We start from the raw sequence: 24,120 nt of genomic DNA, 5'->3' as shown, positions 1-24,120 counted from the left end.
CAGAGATGATGTCTTATCCGAATGAAGGCTTTCGTTTTGAGTGTAGTCAGAATTACTCGGGTGCTCTCTGCTCATTTACCATAAAAATTCAATAAGTGACCTGTTCTGCCTCATATATCATAATGGGGACATTGAGACTTGAGATAGAGCATTACAATAAAGTACAAAGAAAACATTTAGGCAAATCTTTCTGGATGTTCTCAGCACCATCTTCGCTGTACCATATCCATGCTATATACAAAGCCAAAGTGGATATGCCTCTTCCTAGCTTGTAAAAAACATAAAAATGACACAAAGAATCTGTGAATGCAGACTGAGTGCACATGTTGACACAGAGCATGAGTCACGTGCCATAGATGAGGATTTCATCACTATTAGGAGCTGGGCAACCTTGACTTTTGAGGGAAATGTAACTGTTAAAAGCAAGATGCAGTTGCTTTGTACAGTTTTTTTCTTTTTCTTTTGTGGCCTGTGAAATTTTTTGATGGTCGACCAGACAAAATGGGGGAGCGAAACAAAAGCTCTCATCTTCTTGTCTCAGTCCACATGCCTGTGCTCGCCTTCTCTGTTCTCAGACGTAGTATTCTTTGTCTTTGTTCTTTTTGCCCTTTGTGATTGCCTTGGCCACAGAGGCTGTTGGTGTGCTTTTGTCTTTGACCACTGCTCCGTTGCCCTCTACAGTGGAATTGTTGGCAAAATTGTGGCTCTGGTCTGACTGGTAGGAGCCCTCGTCCCGGTTGCGGTACTTGTACATGGCATAAAGGAGGATGAGAATGCAGAGAGCAGCAGCAGCCACAATACCAACCACCATGCCCGTGGTGCTACTGGACTCCCTGATCACCTCCACGGCGCCTGGTAGGCTCTTTTCATCAGAGGCTGTGGGGTTGGCTGTGGGCACATGGGGAAAATTGGGGGGGTAAGTTAGTCCTGGTGTGTTTCGGGATGATGGAGGAGCAGGGGGCAGAAGCACCTGGTCACGGGTGTTCATTTTGCCTGCGGGAATATGGAGCTGGTCAGGGTTGGTGGTGGGAACATAAGGAGGTAGGGGGCGGGGTTTCTGGACTCCACCCTCACCGGCGGCGGGTGGTGGAGGAAGGACTGTCCTGTCAGTGACCATAGGGGAGTTTTTATTGTAAAAGTCCTCATCATCGGATTCTGTCATCTCCCCAGAGCCGAAGGCCGAGACCTCCACAGGGTCACCACAGTCCTCCTGGTCCGGGGGGCAGGAAGGGTGAGGAGGGAGTATCAGGGACTCTTTGGTGGTTTCAAGTGGGGATAGGAGGGTAGGGGGAGGAGGGATGACGGGGTAACGGGTGGCGATGGATGGGGGCTCAAGGGAATCCACTGTTATAATAGGCAACACTAATTCACCTCCTAGAAAAGAAACAGAAGAGGTAGGGGATCCTAAATTAGAACAGCATTAAAACCAAAATTCTGGTTAAACAGTTGCGCTCATTAAAGTAGAAGCAGAATCTGCTCATTATGTAGAATAGCACTGAGGAATTAAACTAATATTATCTATAATATCAGTGATATTATTTAAAGTGATAGCACATATTATGCTGATTTCAATATTACTGCATGAGGTTATTTACACCAACATTTGGCACAAGAAGAGAAAAACAAATTAAAACCACTGTGATGTTCTCAAATGATGTGTGCAGCTTTTGATTCTCATGTGGAGTCAATGTGCAGATTGAGAATATGTAACATAATTAAACTTAAATGCAATACAGCAAGAACACAAAAGAGCTCACATGTAGACACAAACATACAAGGTGACCCATGAAAGGCGGCAGCTGAATGAAGAGCATGTAACAAACAGACCACACGTCAAACAAAAGAACAGTAAATCAAATTGTCATGTGACTATATGCACATCTGCAGGCAGACGTAAGGGGTGACAAGAAAAAAGGAGTTATTTTGTGTAGAAACCAATCTCGTATCACATGTGGAATATTGTGTGAAAGCAACCAGTGTGCCCTATACTGTATATATTTAATCACCTACTGGGATATACATTCCTCACCAAGCATATTAAGTTATAAATATGTATACAGATGAGGGACAAATGAAAGGAAAAACCCAAATAGAAGAGAGAATAAACATCAAATGCAGATGCTTCTGTGCACCAGGGCTCATTTAATGGTTTGGTAAGTATGAAAATGATGTGAATAAAATGCAATGGCCTTGATAGTCACCAGATCTCTGATCCAGCTGAACACCTATGGAAGATTTTGGATTAACGTATATACAAATGACAAAATATAAACTAGCATCGTGATGTCTGTGACTGTCTTTCATGCTATATGTCCTTTTTTATGCCTGGCTATATTTGGGTTTTTTTGTCTGCTGTACTCAGGTCTCTCTTGCAAAGAGATATTGAGCTAAATGAGATTACCTGATTAAATAAAAGTTGTATAATGAGGGATCATCTTGTGAAGGAATGGCGTTCATTAGAAGGTGTTCAGTGAAGCTGTTCTGGAGGCTCGTGGTGGCCTGACTCCATACTATGTCACTTGATATTGGTTTTTCCTTTAATTTGTCACCCACCTGTATGTATGATATATTCTCTTTTATATATATGAGCTCTCATGCCATGCATTGACATTTTATCTTTGATCTAAGTCTGAGGTCAGAAAGTCTTCCGTATGGTTGTGAAGGAATATTTCAGCCTGTGAAGCTTGTTTACTTGGTTGTGGTTTTCTTGCATCATCATTTGAGTCACATTTTGCCAGGCCAGTTGACAACAAACAATTCTGATAAAGTCATATTAATAATTGAAGGAGCCATAATAAGGGTGGACTTCTTCTCAAGTTCCCAAGCTTGTTCTATCACAAACAACCGATCCTCCGTCTACTGTTAGCCACTCTTAATGACTGCAGTGCACTTCATAATGATTTCCTTCCATCCATTTAAGTAGGTTACAGGCATGACTTAAAAGCTCATATATGGAATCAAATTATGTTTGCAGTCTGTAGCAAATATCTGAAAGTGGAGAGCTGTTTGACAGGATCTCTTAATAAACAAGTTTATGTTAGCAGAAACATGGCATGACTGGAAATGGAGAACTGAACAGTTTAAAAAAAATGTTGGCTGCCTGAAGTTACAGTTTTCTGACATTTTTAAGTGACATTACTAATAGTTTGATAAGAGCAGTACTCCCATCTTTTTTTGCCATGGCTGACCCACCTGTTCCTGGTTCACACTCTTCCAGGTCCTCATCATCACTTGGACACTCAGCTGATGCCACCAAAATATCGTCAGAGTTCTGCGGCTGGATGGGAAATGAAATGCGTTAGCTGACTTAACACATACACGGTCAACACACTCCCATCATGCAGATTTGTGCTCACTGTTTTGTGTGTGTGTTTACTGGCTGGAAAATCTGCAGTGTGTTGCATTGTACTGTACTTCAGTGTTTTGGCTTGGAGCAACACTAGTAAGACTTCAAATCCAAAATGGGCCCATATGCAGCTGATTTTTTATCCTTTGGCTCACTTTATGTGTTTACAAACAAAGTAACAGCACTACTGGTGGAAAGCAAATCCTCAGTGGGCTAAATGCTATGCAGTGGTTTCATTAAATTCGATATCATTTGCTTTGTGTACTATTCTTTTATTTCAATATTGCAAAAACAAATTCTCTGATGCTAAATCATGCTTCAGTGTGTCTAAATTGGATTTTAGGGTGCACAGTGGACTCAGAATACCTGAGCAGAGTGGGGAATAGATGGTTCACTAATGGATTACTTGGATAAATTGAAAATACAGAGAAGGCAATTTTAGGCAATCAAGAGACGAGAAATGTAATGAAAAATGCACTCTGTATTTTTATTAGGAGTGGCAGGTGGCTTTTTTCTTTTCTTTGAAACCTCAGGACTCCAAGTACAACTGCTGAAATCCTTCCAATTTGGCAGCTTTACAGCTTTTGTACTATAAATCAGATCATTTGAAATGGTGGAATCAAGCCTGTTGTAAGATGACATGTGCAGTATGTTTTTTAATTGATTTAAGTAGTATTTTATTCTAATACTTACTGTGTACAATCTCTACAAAGAAGTGTATTAGATATAATGATGTATTAGATGTATTAGAAACATTTGTGTCCTCAGTGGTGATGGGTGTTGCAATTAGAAATATATAAAGTCTCATACAGGCTTTTGTTACATGTTCAAAGAAACTATTATTGCTTGAGATTGCTTGCGTTTTGATTTAAAGCTTAACAGCAACTTCTGTCTAATTACCAATAAAAAATCAGAATGACTTCTTTGCCGAAGAGTGCTCATATTCAATTCAACCCCTGCACAATAAACATCAGAGTTAATCCTTCTCTGAGACTTTCAGGGGAAATTTGAAGCCTTAGAAAAAGAAGAAGATGCCAATATGAAGACTTACTTTCACGAAAATGTTTCAGTTTTAATGACAGAACTAGGGCTCTTTTTCCAGAGTTAAGAGCCATGGTCATTGCAGTGTAGAGAGGAACCAAAGATATGTTCAGTGCATGTATTAATACAACATGAATAGACATCTTCCAAGTGTGAACAAAATATAAAAAAGTGAGATAGAATAAGGATCAAGGATCCAGGTGTGTTATTTTACACGCATACAGGACATTTAATACAAGATAAAATCATCCTTAACTCTATTCTGTGGTCAGACCCAGGGTTAAAGCTGTTTTAGAATACTTACATATAATGAAATAGAACATATCATTCAATGTTGCCCTTTTTACTGAGTGAATTGGTAAGTAAAACTTTAATATCACTTGAGTCAATTAAGAATGCACTCAAATGTACTGTACCAGCGATAGATGGCCTCTAAATTCAATACACAGACCAAATGACACATAATGCATGTGTGTGTGTATGATAAAAAATAGATGATAATTTTTAATTCCCTTTTTTGTTCTTAAGGTCTTAACATGATCATTTTCTTAATCATTATTATTTGATGTGGGTGTTCACGATAGACAGAACCATTTTCAATACCAAAAAGAAGAAATATTGATGTAAATCCTTGGAGTTAAGTTAAGTAGTTAAATACTATGCAAAGCCCCTTGTCTCTACAGACTGACTTAATGCAAACATGTTGTATAGTATTAATTGCCTTCTGGTGCTAAACTATTTTAAAATCCAATAATTTCTTCCTCCTGGAAAAGTAATGACTTAACGGTGTGCTGGTAAGATTGCATAAAAACGCCAACAATCACTGATTTTATGAATAGCCCTCATGTAAGTTACAACCCAATTAACTCCCAACTGTTAATTAATCATCATCCAATTTTCCTCAAATATTCCTTTACACTCTCTGACCTTCGAGATGCTCTCCCTTAAGCTGGGTGAGCGCTGCCTGCGGGTGGTGGTAGTAGCCATAGTGGTGGTGGTTTCCATGATTGTGGTAGACATATCGGACACTGCCAGGGGGGTGGCTGAGGTGGTGTCAGTAGTCAGCACAGACAGCGAGTCCCCAACCAGACGCAGGTTCCCCTCAACCTGAACACTGGGGTCATTTTCTGCTGCCAGTTTGAGCACCTGGAGGCCGTTGTAATACAGCCCTGAAATCTGACCCTGGAAGGGTCGACCCTTGTCATGACCACCAATTTTAATGGCTGCCTGGCTGTTAAAGATGGTCAACTGTCTCCCTAAAGTTATACAAAGACACGAAGAGGAAGGAAGAGACAGAAAAAGGGAGAGCAAGGTACAGTAGACATAGAGAAGTCATATCAGAGATCTTGCACAGGAACATAATTTGGACCAGGTGGGACTTAGTGATTATAGACATTATAGTTAGTCATTTGTTTAAAATTTGATTTCGATTTTAACTTTAAAGGGGAAAGCTTAGTTAGCAATACGTTTGTAAGTCAGACTTTACACATGCAGGTTACAATCACCAGAGGAGGCTTTTAAAAAAGAAAGATTATATTTAGTTGTCTATTTACGTGTTTTGACAGACAGTCATTTAGAATTCTCTCCGAATAAGTTAGCAAAGAGTCCGTGGGGAAAAGGGACAGATGTTTTCCAGGATTTATTTATCTCCCTCTTTACTCAAAAATATATGGTGCAGGGATGTGTATCTTATGACTTCTTCTAACAAGACTGGGCGAATTATTAAAATGGAAGTCTTCTTACTATATGCTTTAGATTGTGTAAAGCTAAATGACAATATAAGCTAAACACCCCTCCCCTTGCTGACTTTATCAGCCATTAGGCCATTAAAACACGCTTTGCTCTGGTTTTCCCCCTAGTCCAATTGTTTCACCTCCTGAAAGGGGCAATGATATCTACCAGCGCCATTGTCAGCAGCTTTACTGATAAGCAGTGTTACATCAGAGGAGGAGGACTGCAGTAATGGGCCCATCTCAGGAGAATACTTATTAGCAAAGTTAATGGCTGCAAACAGTGATCTACTTTAACAGCCTGTCAGGGCTGTTCTGTCGCAGCAAAAAATGTCAGCCCGGGATTCTGAGATGGTCATTATCGTGCATGGTAAGGTAATGCAAGGCTGCAGGGAACAGAAGGGAGGAGGGTGTTCATTTGATGTGAACACATCCAGGTGTTGAGGTTTAATCTTTCAGTTTAGAAGGGACGAGAACTGGTCAGCTCATGTCACATGTTAGTTTCATTACACAGCATTTAATGATTTTTAAATAGATTAATTACACACAGTATCTAATTACACACAGTGGTTAAGAGGGACGATACGGGGTTAGACAAGGGTTATGTGCTTTTAGTTCATTGGTTTAAAATCTTTGTTAAGGGTGCAGCTTTTACACAAGTTGCAAGGGTGACAAAGAATAAATGGCAAGTATGCTATACCCCTATGAATTTTATGACAGGTGTTTTGGACAGCCCTTTGTGGCCATCAAAATTCACAGCCAATATGAAGTCCAATTAAATGGGAAGTATACATCTGGGTAACAGCACTTGATCCTTGTCACCCTTGTCTTCTGTCACTGCATCGCTCATGTAGGCAAGTCGTTTAGTAGTTATTTCAAGGGTTCATTAATTAATCAATTAATTTTTACCTTTATCGAGTAGCCACTCGTCAACTACCCGACCAAGTCTGTACGGGATTCTTTGTCTAGCAATAGCCAGTCGTTCATTATCATAGTGTCCTTCAAAGAATTTGGAGAGAGATTAAAGGTTAAAGTCTGCAAGTTGAAAGATCACAGGGTTAGAAACAGTGTTATAATGGCTAACAGGTTTAACAAGTTATCAATTTTAACCCATCTGTGAGTTAAAAAGAAACTTGAGCTTTACTTAGTGTTATCTAGTTATTAAGAGTAACAATGTTAATGCTAATTAGAGTAATGTTTAGGCTATTTATGATGTGCTACACTAGTTAGTGTTATTCAGCTATTTTTTAAGCAAAACATAATCTTCAGTAAAAACCAATTACAGTAAAATGTAAAATCGTTTTATGTACTGTATAAAAAGAGGTTAATTTAGGCAAACATGACAGAAAACATTCAGAAAATCTGGCGCTTTAACAAAGACAATCAGGAAAATGGTTGTCACACTTAGACACTCATACATATTCTGTAGTTAAAGCAGAAACATTACTCAGCCTTTCAAACTGACTTATAGAGAGCCAAAATCTCACCCCACAATATATTTTTATAATGTATTGCATGATATCAGATGTGTTTTGTTTTGTTTTTTTTGTTTTTTTTACAGCCGCTCCTGTGAGACATTGACAACATGTCTACATCAAGGACTCATGGGAGTTGCAGTTGTGTTACAGTATGTCTTTGTAGAAGACTTCCAGACTTTAACAAGTCCAGCGGTAAAACAACCTAGAATTTGAACAGAGAGCACAAATACATCATTTCTGATTTCGGAAAGATCCCTTAAAAAAAAAAAAAGGTAAACTACATTGTGTAATTAAGGCTAAGAGGACAGAGGCTGGTCTCATGTGGGGCAGGACTTCAGCTCTCTCTTTAACACATGCAACGATACAAGAGTAACTATTCAAATGAAAATAACTGCAGGAAATACATGATCAAAAGTTAAAGAATATGAAATGGCAAATTTCTGGATAATAGGAGATCCCAGTTAATATTAATGCCATAAATACTCTTCATTCAGTTCTGTACTGATGTAGCACTGAATAATTTCTCACAATCATGAGCCAAAAGGTTCTGACTAGTAAATTCTTGTTTACATGAGTTATGATTGTTGTTCCATTTGATGTTTATTAATCACAGGTTATCTGAAAATATGCTTAATTTTTCAGACTTTTAATAACATGTAAATAAACAGAAAAATAAATGAATACTAAGTCAGCCCTGTAGTTGGACATGGGATAGTAATGAATGTACAAAAAGGATTAGGATTACAGAGCAACATGGAAAAGGAGGCACAGTACATGATGGTGCATGACAGTTACAGTGAAGCTTATGTAGACTATCTCTTTACTGTAAGCTTAAATATACATACAGCAGATTTAGATATAAGTAAAGCTGCATATTCATTGAGCCTTTAGAGAGCTGCAGACAGCACCCTTGTATTTTTGCACACAGATGTTGGAAGATGTATTGCACTTCACTTCATGTTGTTTCATGTCCATTTAAAACATAAAAAAGATCAATTATGTTTCTTTATTCTCTTAATTGTAAGCCTGTTTGATGTATACTCCCTTTACTGCAAAATCATAGTTGTTTATGATTACTGCTGTTTGCTTTACTCATTTAACATCAGAAATGCTTCAGAAACTGCTGATTACTGAGTGGGAGCTGACAAAGAGTGCACACATGCATGGCCTTTCCCATTACTCAATTTTGATTTACGTGCAACTGTGGTATGTGCGTGTGTGCTTTGAGCACCAGCTGGAGGCAGAGAGGGGACTTGGTTTCCTCTCGCTAGGCCAGCTGGTGCACCTGTTCTGGATAATGTGAATTGGTGGATTGGTTCAGAGCAAGTTAAAGCACAGCCGGTGGTGATCACATTCTGTATGTTTGTTTTACTTTTTTATTTTTGGTCTTGGTACGTTAAATTTGTGTGTATATAACTGAGCCTTAAACCTTTGCGGAGAATTTTTGTCTCAATCTTGACAGACTTTCTGCCAGATATATCTTCTCCTTGTGTGTTTGGAATTTTTTTTTTGTGGACTTTGTTTTGTTTGTACGCCTTTGTGCAAATATACAACATGAATGTATTTGAATTTGCCAAAGGCTATGAGTCATAAACATATATTTCCAATTATAGAATGTATAATGTTATACATTATTAAGTATATCAATCTGTTTGTGTAAATGTGACATTTTCAAGTGTTAGTGATCAGCAGGGGGCAGGGAAATCTAAATTAAAGCGCAATCGCAACAAAATTGTTCATGCCAACAAGAATTTATCTTCTGAATTAATATGTATTTTAGATGAGACCCTGGTTAGTCAATACTGTCTCTTTAGACCTGGACCAGAGGTTGGTGGATTACCCATGAACAAATATTGTAGGCCTTTTAGGCTCACTTGAACCACATATGTCTGAACTAACTTTCAAAAAGCCAATTTTAGAGGAAGGGTGAGAAAAAAGCAGCTTTAATTAACTGTTAAGTGAGGGTGTTTTTCTCATCTCCTACACCCTTTCCCACCTTTTTGCCAAGTGGGCTGTGAAAATGACAGCGGCTGATGAAAATTCCTTCACTGCTAGATATACTTAGTCTAATAATCTGTAAATTGATACATTTGCCTCAAACTGTCTGGCTGTTTATGCAGTATGGAAGTGTTCACTTGTATGTGTTTGGCAACTTAATAGATAGCTTATAGAGTGATGAAATAGCCATGGGAAAGCTGAATTAATAATGAGCCATTGGGCCATTTTCATAAGCCTTTTTTTTTGCGAACAGTACATTTCACAACTGCTCAAGTGCTTTATAGGCAGACATGCAGTCCTCTATCACTCTCTAGTCCAGATGCTCCATGCGATGTCTTTATATAAGTACATAGTTCCTCCCATTAGTCTTACCTGGAGGATAACGCTCAATGACTGGATGGTTGTCCACCTGGAGTGTGGCATTGCCACCGCTGCGTGTGAAGCGCACAACGTGGTACTTGCCGTCATTTACTATGACAGCAGGCTCATCGATGGTGATGTCATCTGTCCCCACATTGAAGATAACACCAATTTTTCCTTGATCCTACAGGTGGGAAACAAAGAACGAGTGTTTTTTTTTTTCATTTTTATGCCATATTCATGCATAAAGAGCAGTTTGTGTATGAGGAATCCTTTGGCTACTTCAGGGTTGTCGAGACAGCAACCTTGCTTAAGCAGTAAAAGCAGATCTTTTGTGACATGGGCAGTATGTTTAGTTCTTTCTTTAGGGTCCAGCACCATTCCCCGTCAGCAGCCGGCTCAGGTTTCCTGATGCGGATCACTCCTGACAGAATCCTGCTGTTTCTCTTTTGGTTCACTAGCTTCTCTCCCTGTCAGCCTCTCCCTGCTCCTGCCAACCTTCCTCAAAGGTCAAATCTGCTTCCCAAGCCAGCCTTTGGGCGGCGCTAATAAGAAACATTGGAAACAAACTGTGTTGGATATCTGTGCCTGTCTGGACTTTGCACATCCACTGCCGTGCAGTTTCTCTAAATGCAACACAAGGTCAAAGAGCTAATGTTGTTTTAAGAAACATTGCGAAAAACAGCACAACAATCAGCAGGGGCACAACATTACCTGTTGTATCCTCTGCTGACTACTGTACTGTTAACTAACTATGATGAAAATTACAAATAGTCACAGTGCAGCTGGCTGTAATTATAGTAACAAAACAGGACACATTTCAGCATTAAGTGCAGAGCAGTAAAGGTCAGCAAACCAAATAACAGTGCACCTTTTGGAACTCATTTAACAGGCACTCAAGTGATTATGAAATGAGTGTCTGTTGTATAGTCTGTCTAACATGCAGAATAGCATGTTGTGCAGGAAGGTAAATCCTAAATACCATGATCTAATAATTATAATAAGTGACTTTTAGGCTTTGAAGTTTACCCCCACATAATTGTCTCAGCTGTGCAGGTCTACAGGGTTTTATTCAGCAGCGACTTGCACTATATAACACCTTCCTCCAGTGAAGAAGTAAACATTAAAATTGGTTGGTGGAGTGTTTTATTGAAATGAAATCCTGCAGGTCATGCATGGCACAAGATGTGCACAATATTTTTGGCCTTGCAGGCATGATGTAAGTATCTCCAACACTGGGTCTTGCATCACATTTGGACTGTCAGACTTTACAGTAATAACTGTACTGAACAGAGGACTACTTTCTTCCACAGCTAATTCCTCGATATGTGCAAGTTAATATAAGTCATAGTTCCCTTTCACCATACTTCCAATATTGTATTATTGAGTGAAAGACCAGAAATTAATATATAAAGTCAGAAATATATCTTTTCTTGCCTTGATGGTGGCTGCTATTGTGTGAAAAAACCTGTCTCCGAGCTTTGCTCTCACCCTGTAATTATATGTAAAATCCTTCTAGAAAATAATTATTCATGCTGACACTGTTGGTGTTAAGGACATATATGTTAGGTGTCTTCAGAGACCTTGAACATCCCATTAATAATATTTAAAGCTTGAAGAGAAATTGACTTCTAACTTAATTTATAAGAATGAGCTCTATTTCTAAACTGAGTCTTCACATTGCAGGTCAGCAGAGTGTCTTTAGCTCTCTGAGACGGCTCTTCCTCAGCAATCACTAGGAGTTGTCCTGTAACCAAGAGGAAGCAGCTCTGTCTGACTGATTTATGACACAAGAAATTCAAACATGTCAAAAAGAAGATGAAACCTCCTTCATGACAAATGTCTAACCACTCCCTTCATGAACCTGTGAGTTAATTGAAGTCAGTGTAGTTGTAGGTTAGTGGGAGTTAGTAGGATTTTACAACACACTGTAAAGTCACATTTTATGATTAAAAAGAAACCATATTATAACCTTTAATCTATATGTAAATAATATTTCTTATATTGTTTGTAAGGAATGTCCGTGTCTACTTGTATTCTTTACATGCAGAGCTATTTGGTTGTTCAGGGTTTAATTACTCTTCCCAAGAAGTGACTCCATGAGTATTCATTAGGAAACTAAGGTCAAATTCAGTCCATGTCCTGGACAACAATTAACATCTCTGAGGCCAGAACAGTCTGCCGAAGGCTTCAGCAGGGAAGTCGTTTCTATTTTGCAGTCGTAGAGCATGATTGCAAAACAGTCCCAAAGCACCTTTTGACAGCTGGCAAAGCAAAACTGCTGCTCTCCAGTTTGAGTAAACAAAAGCTTGGCCTTTCCACTTCATTTTTTTTTCTTTTGCAAGTGGCTACTTGATTCCTGTGTGTTTCGGGTATGAAGCTGGTTAGACAGTCTCCCACTTAGCTGTTTTGACAAGAACAACAGCTCTGTTGGAGGAAGCGTTTCCTTGGAGTATTCTCTGTTCCCACTGGAGCTTTCAGTGTGGGATCTCAACTCTCAACTCAATTGCAGCCCACTCTAATTCATATTAGCTGAAAAGAATTCATTACAAAAAGGATGTGGTATTATTATAAGGACTGATCTGTGATGAGATGAGAAAGAGGAGGACATTGACAAATCTATAATGACACTCTGCTGCTACCTGATATATTCTTAAAAAGAGTATAAAGTGGACAGATGAGCTGTGTTTCTCTTTGCCGGATATCGTCTTCTCAATACAAGGTGGGAGCTTGTCTCGATAGTGTGGGAAATACAGAGACGTGTAATCTTTACTATTGCCACATGAATTATAAACCTGCCCCCTCCTCATCATACTCAGCAAAGTGATAATGTATGTATGGAAAACATAAAAGGAACCTTGTAAATAAAAACAATAGTAAAAGGTTTTTTTTTTCTGATCCTGGCTGTGACACAAGACACTTTTCCTTTCTTCATACAGGGATTTACTGGATGGAAATGACAGATCATTCTAAATCATAAAAAACTAACTTCAAACTGCTCCTCGCACTATAATGAATTGTTTTCTAATTCCTTTGAACTGTTTCACATTTCCAAAATGATCAAAGGCACCTCTTTTCTCTAAAACAAGTTATATCTGAAAATATGGAGTTATTAATATAAAATGTATTTTGGCTGTAGTGTCTATGTAAAGAAGCCTGATTGCTTTTAAAGTGAACATTACAGTCTAGTTAGCTTTTATATATAGGTCCCACCTGATTCAAGTTTTGTGTTTCCATTCCCACATGTGAAAACGAGGCATTAAAGAATACTTCCCCTTTCAGAAAACCTCTTCTTCTGGGTTGACAAAATGCATAAGAAATTAACTTAAGGAATCAACCACCGTCCACCAGGTTACTGTTAAACTTCACTTCATCCTTTCTGCTCTTATTGTGTATATTCTACATTTCTAATTGTCTTCATCTTGCAGAGTGCATCTTTTGTTTTATCTTTTTAATCACTGATTAAAAACATAACCATTTGAAAGTAGCATTAGCCTCTCTAATGTACTCTCAAGTGAATATGGTAATGGTTTATTTCTTTTCTACACAGTAATTTGTCTTTGAAGCTGCCATCCTCACAGTTACCGTTTCTTTGTCCTTTTTAATGCTGCATTCTTCTGTCCAGCGTGCGCTTATTTATTAATGTTTATTTTGTTGTGTGTGGAGTTATCTGTTATTCAAAATTGCTCTTTTAACAATGGGTTTTTAAGTAGTGGCAATCAGAGCTGTAAAGACTTATTCTTTTCCAAATGATCAGTGAATCGAAATCCATCAGTAGACTAATGTCACATTTCATCTCTTTCGCTCTAATAGTTTTGTCTCATAATCAAGAGTGTTTTAAATACAAAGAAAGTGCTCTAGTCATATCAGGTGCCTAGATTTATCCTTACGGAAGAGCGTTGACCCTTCATTGCATAATTCACACCCTTTCATGAAGATCCAATATGAATATTCATCATGTTGTAGTTTTGACTAGAAAGCTTGATGTCTGAGGAAGATTATATGAAGTGAATTCTCTTCTAAGACACCTAAACTGAAACAGCTAAATCCCTGCAGTACATAAAACTCATATATCATTTGTTTCCTTTACTATTTTCAACCCTCCCTTGAGGTTGGTGTTATTTGGATCAGTGTACTGCTACTCTTTGTCTTCACCTAGTTTTCAAAGTTTTCCTGCTCTTCAATAGGTGAGCAGAGAAAGGAATGTGGAAAAAAAGATATAGTTATTAATATGCATACATAAATGACAAGAAATTACACGGAAAAAGGAATGTTTGATATCATAATATGTAGTTAGAGATACCAAAAAAAGACGACCTCAACACCCTCTTAATTTTTTTAAATTCCCTTCGCTGAGCAGTAATAAGGTGTCAAAGTAAGCAATCAGTCAGGATGCAAGGACTTGGCAGATGTTTGTAGAAAAAAAATCTTTTCAACTGGCTTTGCACACAAGCAGCGGCCTTTTCATTTATAAGCTACAGCCTGAAGCTGGCAAGGTCAGTTTCACACTTTTAAAAATGGAAATACAATTTAAATGAGACAGTTTGAAAAAAAAAAAAAAAACATCCAGGGGAGGATTTGCAGCACCAAACATGTTGAGTAACTAATAGGCCCAGCAGTCAAATGGTGTTATGGCAATTAATTGTAGAAACTGGCATATCATGTTGTGATAGAAACACAATAAGTTTGAGCTTTCAGTCTCAAAACTGTTTTTGGATAGTATTATATTATATCTTTCCTCTTTTAGGCCACAATTAAGAAACACAAAACAGCAGCTTGAAATTGTGAAAGCAATTCTATACACTCAAAATCTCCTACGTGTCTGTCTGTCCTGGGGGAAGGATCCCTCTACTGTTGCTCCTCCTGAAGTTTTTTCAATTTTTTCCCCATTAAAGGGAGTTTTTCCTTATTTCAATCCAGGGTTTAAGGATTACGATGTTGTATTGCTATACAGATTGTAAAGCCCCCTGAGGCAAATTTGAGATTTGTGATATTGGGCTATACAAAAAATTGATGCGACTTGAATGAACAGATTATCAGTTCAATTCAAGATATGCACTGAATGAATGAAAGATACTTTAAAGGATGAGTGCAATGAGTGTGACGTCACCTGTTATTCATCAAAATTAACTCACATCTTATATATGAGAGCTAGACAATGCGGCCTGTGGGCCAAATACGGCCCTGCAGCAAAAATATTTGTCCCTTTGATGAAAATAATGACTTTCACAATTTACAATAAAACTTTTAGGTTTTCACAAATGTACAGATAAAGTAAACACAAGGCTCTTGTAAATCCCAATTATTATCTAATATCCTTGTTACATCTAACCTCCTAGAAATAACATTTTAATATTTTAATTCACCAGCACTGGCGGTCGAACAGTGTGCTGTCTTTATTGTGTGTCTATTTTTGAAATTTTATTCTTACAAAAAGATGAATGTTTTTCTCTTCTTTTACCCGCCTAACACATACATTTTAACTCTTTTTTGGCTGTTTGCGAATTTATCAAGTCAATGAAGTGTAGCATTGAAAATCATTTATGGATCTTCAAAATTCAAGATAAGTTCTGATGAAAAATAATTAACAACCGAGGCAGCTTCAGAAAATGAGAGATGCAACAACAGATCATCCATAAGAGATAAACTCCAGTTGCAGTTTTCATCCTCTGCTTTGACAACAGGTGTGATTTTAATTATTACACCACTCGCAGACGCTTGACAGACCTCCCCTCTGGTTTTAATCATGGCACATCTGTCCTGTGGCTACATGCTAAAAAGGCTGATTTTCCCCCAAGAAACAGACACAGTTGCTGGCAGCTGCTGGGGAGTCGCTTGGTTCCACCGACAGACACACGTGTGTTTATCACCGGAAAACGTCTCTCAATGTACTTGTCTTACACTCTATTGTATCTCCTTATTGTGGTCATTATTTATGTGTTTCTATTTTATCTCAAAATTTGGACTCACATGCCATGAATCAGTAATTCATACATGTGGGCCAAGATAGAATAATAGCACAGCCAATTTAAAGCCTTAATAGACCACAAGAGCATGAGAGGTTTATATTATATTATATTATATTATTTTATTATTATTATTATTTATATATTTTTTATTTACAATTGTAGCATCAGTACTAACAAGCCTAATATAGGATTGTTTGCTCACATCTCCATCAATATATCTGGGAAAAAAATAGGACATTATCACCACTATTATTGTGATCTTTTCTTCTCCTTTTCAGGGTCATAACACTTGCATAAATGCTGCTGTGAATGTTTGTATAAAGCTCAAGTTTATTTACACAACAGAGCCTTAATATTTAAATATCACCTCAACAAATGTATCTAGTCTTGCTTGACTTTGAGCTCTTTTCCCCACCAACTTAAAAAGATGAAAACCACTGACTGTTCACATCCAGACACGGGAAATAGTATGCATTAATATTGCTCACTGATTTCCTCCAACATTATTTGGATAATTGCGGCATATAATCTAAAAGTTTGTTATCTTGCGTTTGCAGACCGACTGGACTCATTTCCAGTGTTCCAGTTAGCTGCCCACTTCACATTGTCCTGATTTTCAGGAGGAATGGATTTTAGGTTTTGTTTTTTTGTTCTTTTTAAACATTTATAATCCTAATTGTATTGCCTCAATTTTCACAGAGTAATGCAGAAGATAGCAAAGGACAATGTTTGCTCTCAAATACTCATGATTTTAAGGTGATGTATGGATTTGTTGTTGATAAATCTGGCATAAACTAAAGCATCTGGAAAAAATGTCAGACATTTTAATATTTATTATCTATGTGTATGCTTAAATCCCCAAATTTGCCACCCGTCCTTACTATGTGCAGCTGAAGATAGTCTCCGAGCCCATGGGTGCTCTCCACTCGCACCAAAATGGCATCCTTCTGCTGACTGCTGAAGCCCACAGCTAAACGGTCAGCGCGGGTGCTTGGCCGCTCGTTGGGGGCCCATGTGAATGTGATGAGAGCGCCTCCTTTCCCAAAGATGTATGTTGTTCCAGCTGGGAACAGAGGCAGAAAAAGAAACATGAGGAGAATGACAGTACTCACAGAGATCAAAAAGTACTTTCTGAACTGTGAACAGGTAGTATTGATTCATGAAACACAACTGCGTCATTGGGTCGACATTTTCTAGATTTCAGCTTGAGATGCAGCTGGTGATGTTCAAGGACATCTATTCAAACAGTGTTCGATTTTCTTTTTAAAGCATCACCATCAGCACGAAGTTGAGATTTAGATTTAAGGGGACTTAATCTTTTATTTTTTGAAATTGTGCAGGTGCCAGAAAAGCACAAACCAGGAATAAAGAAAGAGAGATTTATCAAAGAGGGCCTCTTCACTCTTTATGTCACAGTTAAGGAGCCTAATTTACAACGTATAATGCAGCTTTACATTCACAGATGTAAACCAATAGTAACAGCTGAGCATCACAGCAGCATCTTTAATTTTTATGATGCCACATGGCTCTTAAATCACATCACTGTTACTACTGAGGCAGGTCTTCTTGGTCCCAGTTTGGACTTTAAAAGAGTGAGCTTAGTTATACAATTAATTCACAGGAATCAGAAAAAGATGGATAATAAACAAGGATGGGAAATATAGATCACATCTGCAGCTTTACATATGTGTTCTTTTTTACATAAAAAAAATAAAAATGTATTAACAGGATTTCACATTATCCAACAGAAAAACACACCAGTGATTCTCTAATAACAAGGCACCTTATTATTTACTTCCATTAGTGTTTGCCTGGTCTCATCATCTCAGTTGCAGTACTTCATCTCTACATCAAACACCATCTACAGTAATTACAGCACTTATCAAGCTATTAATGTGTGTGCATTGTTATTTATGCGGGTGTCCAATTTATATATTTTTACCCTGTATTTATGTTCTTGCTGATATAGTTTGTATAGTTGTCTGTGTATTCTAAGTGCGACTACTTTTCCACTTTTAACAGATATTTTTTTTCTTTTTTCATAAACCCTCTGATGAAATATGAAAAACTAAGTGATTTATGTGAAGTGACTGTTTGAATAGCATTGATTAAGCCCTGATTAATATTCATCCACCTGCTCATACAGTATCCAGCAGATGAGTGGCAAAGCAATAGTGTCTACTTAAACTTTTATCATGCAAGTTATTCCTCTGCACTCAGAAGGATTCCTGTCTCCTTGAGATGAATGACGCATATTTTTGTTAATTTATCATTTACAAGTCTTGTAGCTGAGCTACCTGAGCAAATCCATGCAGTCTTGAGTTTAAATCCATTTGCTGATCTGCAAATCAGGCAGCACTTCACGGCATGATGTGTTCTTAACCTCCAAGACACCTCAGATTGTTAATTAAATATGCATTTGCACAGGAAAACAGAGCTATAATAGATTTCTTTCATGACAATTTGAATAAGATCTAAATTACCTTTCTCGGGGGAGATTATTCGTTTAGGACAGTAAGGATTTCATGTGTTGAATGCAAATATAGACAGACCTCAGTCCTCAGATTAACCTATTGCTACAAAATTGTACGTGTTAGATACATAGTCATTATAAACCAAGATCTAGCACGAATGACCTTTGATAGTACACAGGAAATACATGTTATTCTGTGCTTGCTCTAACACCTGGAACATAGATGTTTCAGTTGTTTTTACAACTGACATTTTTCAATATCCAACCCTCTTAAGTGAAGAACAGAGAAACTCTTGAGACAAAATTGTAGCTTCAATTTTCACGGAGTAAGAAGACTTAAGTACTCTTCTACTCTGTGTAATGAGCACTCACAACAAAGGTTTCTTATTGACAGGAACTAACTGCTGGTTGGATGCTTTCTTAACATTAAACACTCACTCCAAAGGCTTGAAAACACCTTGTACTGACTTTGCATTTAATTAAAGGCCAGGTTCTCTGAAGGGTGTTTGTTTCAAACCATATTATTTCTTACTGAGCTAATCTTAATTAATGTCTGGGATTTGCAGTCAAATGTGAGCCGGTGACATTAGTTACATCAAGGAGTCTCAGTGAGTGGGCTTTATTGGTTTCTTCCTTTGAATGAATGTTATCTAGATCTGGCCTCCCAGTCTGCCCTCTTTTCTGCTCAATGAAATCACTTTTCTTTCTGTTTGAAGGAATAATGCGTAAAGATCTCTGTGCTTTGTACAAAGGGTAATGGATGTTTGGAATTACTTTTCAATTTACATGCTTACTACTTTCATACTCCTGGGGAAGGGCCTTAATATAAGGGATGGACACAACATCATGAATCCACAAACAATGGTATACATTTCAATGCAGCCTTGGAACAAATACTATTACTTTTGTTGATAATGTATGTTTCAAAATAATAAAACCAATTGCAATAACACAACAAACAACAGCAATCTCAACAAAAATCAGACACTCAAAGCTTCACATTGGTGGTACTTGTTGAATGGCTTCAATGATGCATTGCATTATGGCATACAACCCATGATTGATGATTTCTCACTTTGTTCTTTGTTGAAACAATCAAGTGGGCAAAGCCATGATGTGATCATCCCCTATATTCTGAGACCACATTTCACATTTCAAACTTTCTTGTGCAAAATAGTTTTGAACAGCAATTTCCAAGAACTCAAACCTCAGGCCCTTTTTTTTTAACCTCCTTTGGGATCTCTTACACACAATGCATTCAGTACTGTGGTGAGTAAGGGTTGCTCTTAGAGGAAGATACTTTTGAACATGACAAAACTACCCTCTAAAAAAAAAGAAGTACACATTAATTTATAACATGTTGCATAATAAGTGACATCAGATTTAAAACACAATAGCACATTTCACTAGTGAAACCATGTCTTTCATATATTTAAATGATGTAACACTCTTGAGGAAATGATGTGTTAAAACTAATGTTTTCCCTTATCAAGGAAACTCACAACAGCTACTGAACATTGAAACTGTAGTGTTTTTGTGTAGTGATATATGCAGAGACAGAGAGAAATGGAGGGTGAATCAGGGGTAACATGCATTCCTGTAATGCATGCTATAAAATATGAAACCCTAAAACACCTGCAGAAACACATGGAAGCATTTGTTGTAGACATTCTTCTTATGCAGTAACTCCTGCATTAGTCATAACTTTACATGTAAAGCATTTCATTACTCCTCTGTGCCACGCTGTTCTGTCTCCTGCTATCTCTTCTGTTTCTGCGGTAGACCTGCATCAAATAAAGCAGGCAGTAAATCACTCTTGTTAAGATTATTACTGTAAGTGTCACAATTCTCTCCCTTGAAGCGACTCTCCTCGCTGTGTGCCAGCTATGTCATGGGAGCGATCTTCTCTTCTGTCATGGCCATACAATACATCTATGCTAGAATAATAGGGCTGCCTTGGAGATTCTCTACTGCAAAATGTACATCGTTATGAGTAGGGAGCCTTGATAATTAATTATACTGCACACAGGCATTGTAATACTCTTGGTGCTATATTATTTTTGAATGTTAAATAGGTCCTGTGATAGTATATTCTCTATAAAAATTTAAATTGTGAGCATTTTAAAGCTCTTTTGTTGTCGTAACACATTATAGAGGTCAGCAGAATCAATACAGTGCTGTTGTAACCTTTTACAGGCATTGTAATAATGCAGATGAGGCTCACAGATTCCTATAAAGCAACCACGTCTTAATGGATATCTGCACAACAAATGCAACATTATGGATTGTTTGCTTGCACCAAGATGCATACTACCCACTCAAAGCGTTTTCTTTTGTGCTCTCAGCCAACTGAATACTCAAGGGATGTGCTTACATGCTCATAGGACTTGCAAAGTACACTGAGACGCTGGTGATAATTTGCATCACACATACTGTAACAGTAGAGATGTGAAAAGGTTCAAACGCACCCCCAAGCTTGCTGTTGTAAAGAATTGGAGAACCCCTGTGGCCTGTGTGAGTGAGTGAGTGAGTAGTCGCTCCATTAATATTACTAATCATGATTTTGGACTAGGAGGCTGAAAAAATAATCATGAATCATACAGAAGACAACTACCATCAGCTGTGGCACAGTAAAAACAAAGCAGGGGCACAAACAGAAAATTACACATACTCCTAAACCCATTTCTGATTATTATGAATCTCACTGGCAGAGTACGCACACCCAGAGGTGTCATACCCATTCAACTTGAGGGGCCCTTCAAATATATGAGATTAGATGGCTTGTTAAATCTATTTCCACAGAATATGGTTTTAATTCTTAATAATAAAGTATATATGTAAATAGTAAATAAAAGTCACTTTTCTGTATGTTTTTATTTGTATATGAACGCTGCCTGGAACACACAGTGCCACCCCCCGCCCCCCCTCTGTTTAGGCTACTTGTGGTTCCTTCCAGCTGAAAAGCAAAGACGCTAGTAGTGACACATTATTATGGATCCCACTGCTTTTCTTGGCAAGAGCCGTCCTATTCTGCCTCTGATTGGCTAGTACTTGTTGCCTTCATTACATGTGATGGTTAGGTTTAGGCATAAGGAGTGAGATTGTTTAGGGTTAGGGGTAACAATATCTGACTAAGCTAATTAGAGGCAGAGTAGAATACTCAGAAGCAGAGTAAAAGCAATGGGATCCATAATAATGCATTAAATACGCTCAGCTGAGTACTGTGGAGGTTGTGTAGAATTGTTGCAAATTGCAGTTGTGTTGACTGCAGTGTGAGCTATGAATAACCAATCTAAGCTCAAGACGTCAAACAGTATGACTTAAATGATTATGTAAATGACTGAGAGCTTTAAAATGTCCCTATTTAAAGTGACTTTAACATCATTATAACTATAACCCGCAGGTAATTAACCCGTGTTAATTAATTAGTGTTAGCTTTTTGTCCTATTCTATTAGTTAAATGATTATTTTTGTTAGAATGGGGAGTCAAATTTACAGCGCTGAAAATGGGAGATATTTACCAGCCGAGCTAAATAAGTGTTTCTTGTTTTCTTCTTGGTGTGATCTTTCTTTATTTAACATTACATAAGCATCAGTAATCCTAGATAACCAGAGATACCCCTGAGGAAAACCAACTTTTCGATTTCAATACTGCTATTAAATGCAAGGTGGTGTTAATAAGTGTCATTCAATTAAAGTTATAGATAGTTACTGATAGGGGGTCGGTTTGATCATAAAAATAGAAGCCAGAGCAGATAATTACTGGTAACGACTTGGTGTGAACATTAACATATGCATTGTGAAACTGTGCACCCTTGTAACAAACTGACGCCCTTGAGTGCACATATGGCTGTATACTTGTATACATGTTTTTTTCACAGTCAATAAACAGTTCTGAATGGCCTGCAAGCTTTCAGTAGGGCAAATGTGTCTAAGTGCAGTAGAATATACAGTCTGCTGCGGAAGCATTATACGCAGTGACAGAACACTTTAGAGCAACAGGGACACTTTACTGGAGCTGATCGATTAAGAATATAAACTCACATGAATCTCCAAACTGTTTGGAAGAAATGGAGAGTTATAGAGAGATGTTAAGTTTGGATTTTTCGTCTGACTTATGGCATCTGGAGCGCGCTTCTTCCACGGTCTATTAAATACAGCTCAGTGAAATGACAAAAATGAATAGTGCAGCCTAAAGCCTGACAGAGAGGACACATGGTTTTCAAGTTAAAAATATGGTGTTCAAGCTAAAAAGTGGCGTCATATACTTACAGTGAACACAAGCTTTAATCAATCAAATCAATGAAATTTGATCAATTAAAAGCCACACTGAAAAAAAAAATAGTTGCACAAGCAGCTGGCACACACAGACTTCAGCTATATTATTGGGGAAATTGCTGTTTCTGCTCCAATCAGTGAGATGTATCCAGACTGTCAGTTCTCAAATTTAACGTTTGCAGCTCAGAGTGCCTCAAACAACCTCCTTCTTGTGTAACAATGTTAAAGTTTTCCTCCACTGAACTTTCATATGATTTGGGTCATGGTGAGAATGTGACGACTCAAATGCAATTCTGAAATGCTGCGTGAATGCCTATTCCTATTGCATAAGTCACAAAGACATTTCCCACAAATGCACCAGAATAGTTTTTTATGACTAGAAAAGATGAACACCTTGGGCATTATGTGTGCAGCCTTCTTCTTCTTCTTATTTTTTTAAACAGCTTTTCAGATTTAAGCGGGAAAAAGACTCAATTTTTAAACCATTATTAGTGATGTATTTGTAAGGTTTTGCCAGCTGTTCTTGTTAAAATTAGCTCATGTTTTGTGGTATTCTTTTTTGTTTTGTTCATCTTACATTCCCTGTAACTGTATTGTACATTACTCAGTGATAAGAAAAGAAAACAACATGCCCTTTATTTATGGTATTTAAGTCCACTTTATGAACAAAAACAGTGAAAACCAGTCACTGTGACAGTCAATGCCAAATCCGATTTTTGAAATCCCAAAACATTAATATTTTAAAAGCATATGTGTTGCTTTTATATTCTAAATACACTGGTAATGGAAATAACTGCAACTGCATTAGACGGTTTTGCACGCTGGAAACACCAAACTGTAGCAAGAAATTAAGACTTTGGGGACTGGTAGAGGTTTTATGGAAAATTATGATATGTAGCAGGCACAGTCATTGTTGGGGAGTTCAGCTATTTGTTTCTATGGAGCACTTCTGCTTTAATGTTTACAAGTATAACAGCATAAATCTGGCAAAATCTGGTGTACAGTATGTGGTTTTATTCATAGGAGGAAGCCTCATTTCATAACTTTGTCTGGTCAGATGGGTGCACTTTCACCTAAAAAATGTTCCTACATTTAATGCATTTTCATAAGATGGGGAACAAAGACACAGACAATGTGTTCTTTGAAAAAAATACAGCTAAACAGCAGCAAACAATTATGTATTTTTGCCTTACTGAGAAAAACATGACACTATGTAACATGCCCATACTTCTTTAAAGACACCACAATGCCCTCTCCGTGCTGGTGTCCATGTATTATTTATGTAATAAACATCACCTCTGTCCATTAGTGTTAATTTTTACTGTGGACTGTTGTCAAGCGCCTGTTGTAATATTTCATGTAGGCAGATTTCCAAGTCAATGCTGGTCCCTCACCATCATCCCCCCACATGTACAAACACACTGAAGACTAAACTGCTTAAAAACCC

The 24,120-nt window shown here is 37.7% G+C and overlaps 1 protein-coding gene across 1 annotated transcript in view; it reads right to left on the bottom strand.

The window, feature by feature from the left end:
- Positions 1 to 357: 357 nt before the first annotated feature.
- Positions 358 to 24,120, bottom strand: part of nrxn2a (neurexin 2a) — a 93,747-nt gene continuing 69,984 nt past the window's right edge. Inside the window, exons 15-20 of the mRNA XM_062432629.1 lie at positions 16,804 to 16,985; positions 9,966 to 10,137; positions 7,027 to 7,116; positions 5,315 to 5,643; positions 3,193 to 3,271; positions 358 to 1,374 (exon numbers count right to left, since the gene is read on the bottom strand). Of these exons, the coding sequence (XP_062288613.1) occupies positions 572 to 1,374; positions 3,193 to 3,271; positions 5,315 to 5,643; positions 7,027 to 7,116; positions 9,966 to 10,137; positions 16,804 to 16,985 (1,655 nt within the window). The 3' untranslated portion in view covers positions 358 to 571. The remainder of the gene's footprint in view (positions 1,375 to 3,192; positions 3,272 to 5,314; positions 5,644 to 7,026; positions 7,117 to 9,965; positions 10,138 to 16,803; positions 16,986 to 24,120) is intronic.

This window comes from Scomber scombrus, chromosome 14 (assembly GCF_963691925.1).
Source record: "Scomber scombrus chromosome 14, fScoSco1.1, whole genome shotgun sequence".
Taxonomy (NCBI): domain Eukaryota; kingdom Metazoa; phylum Chordata; class Actinopteri; order Scombriformes; family Scombridae; genus Scomber; species Scomber scombrus.
Note: the sequence above shows the minus strand (reverse complement) of the source record. Positions and strands in the feature narration are given on the sequence as shown.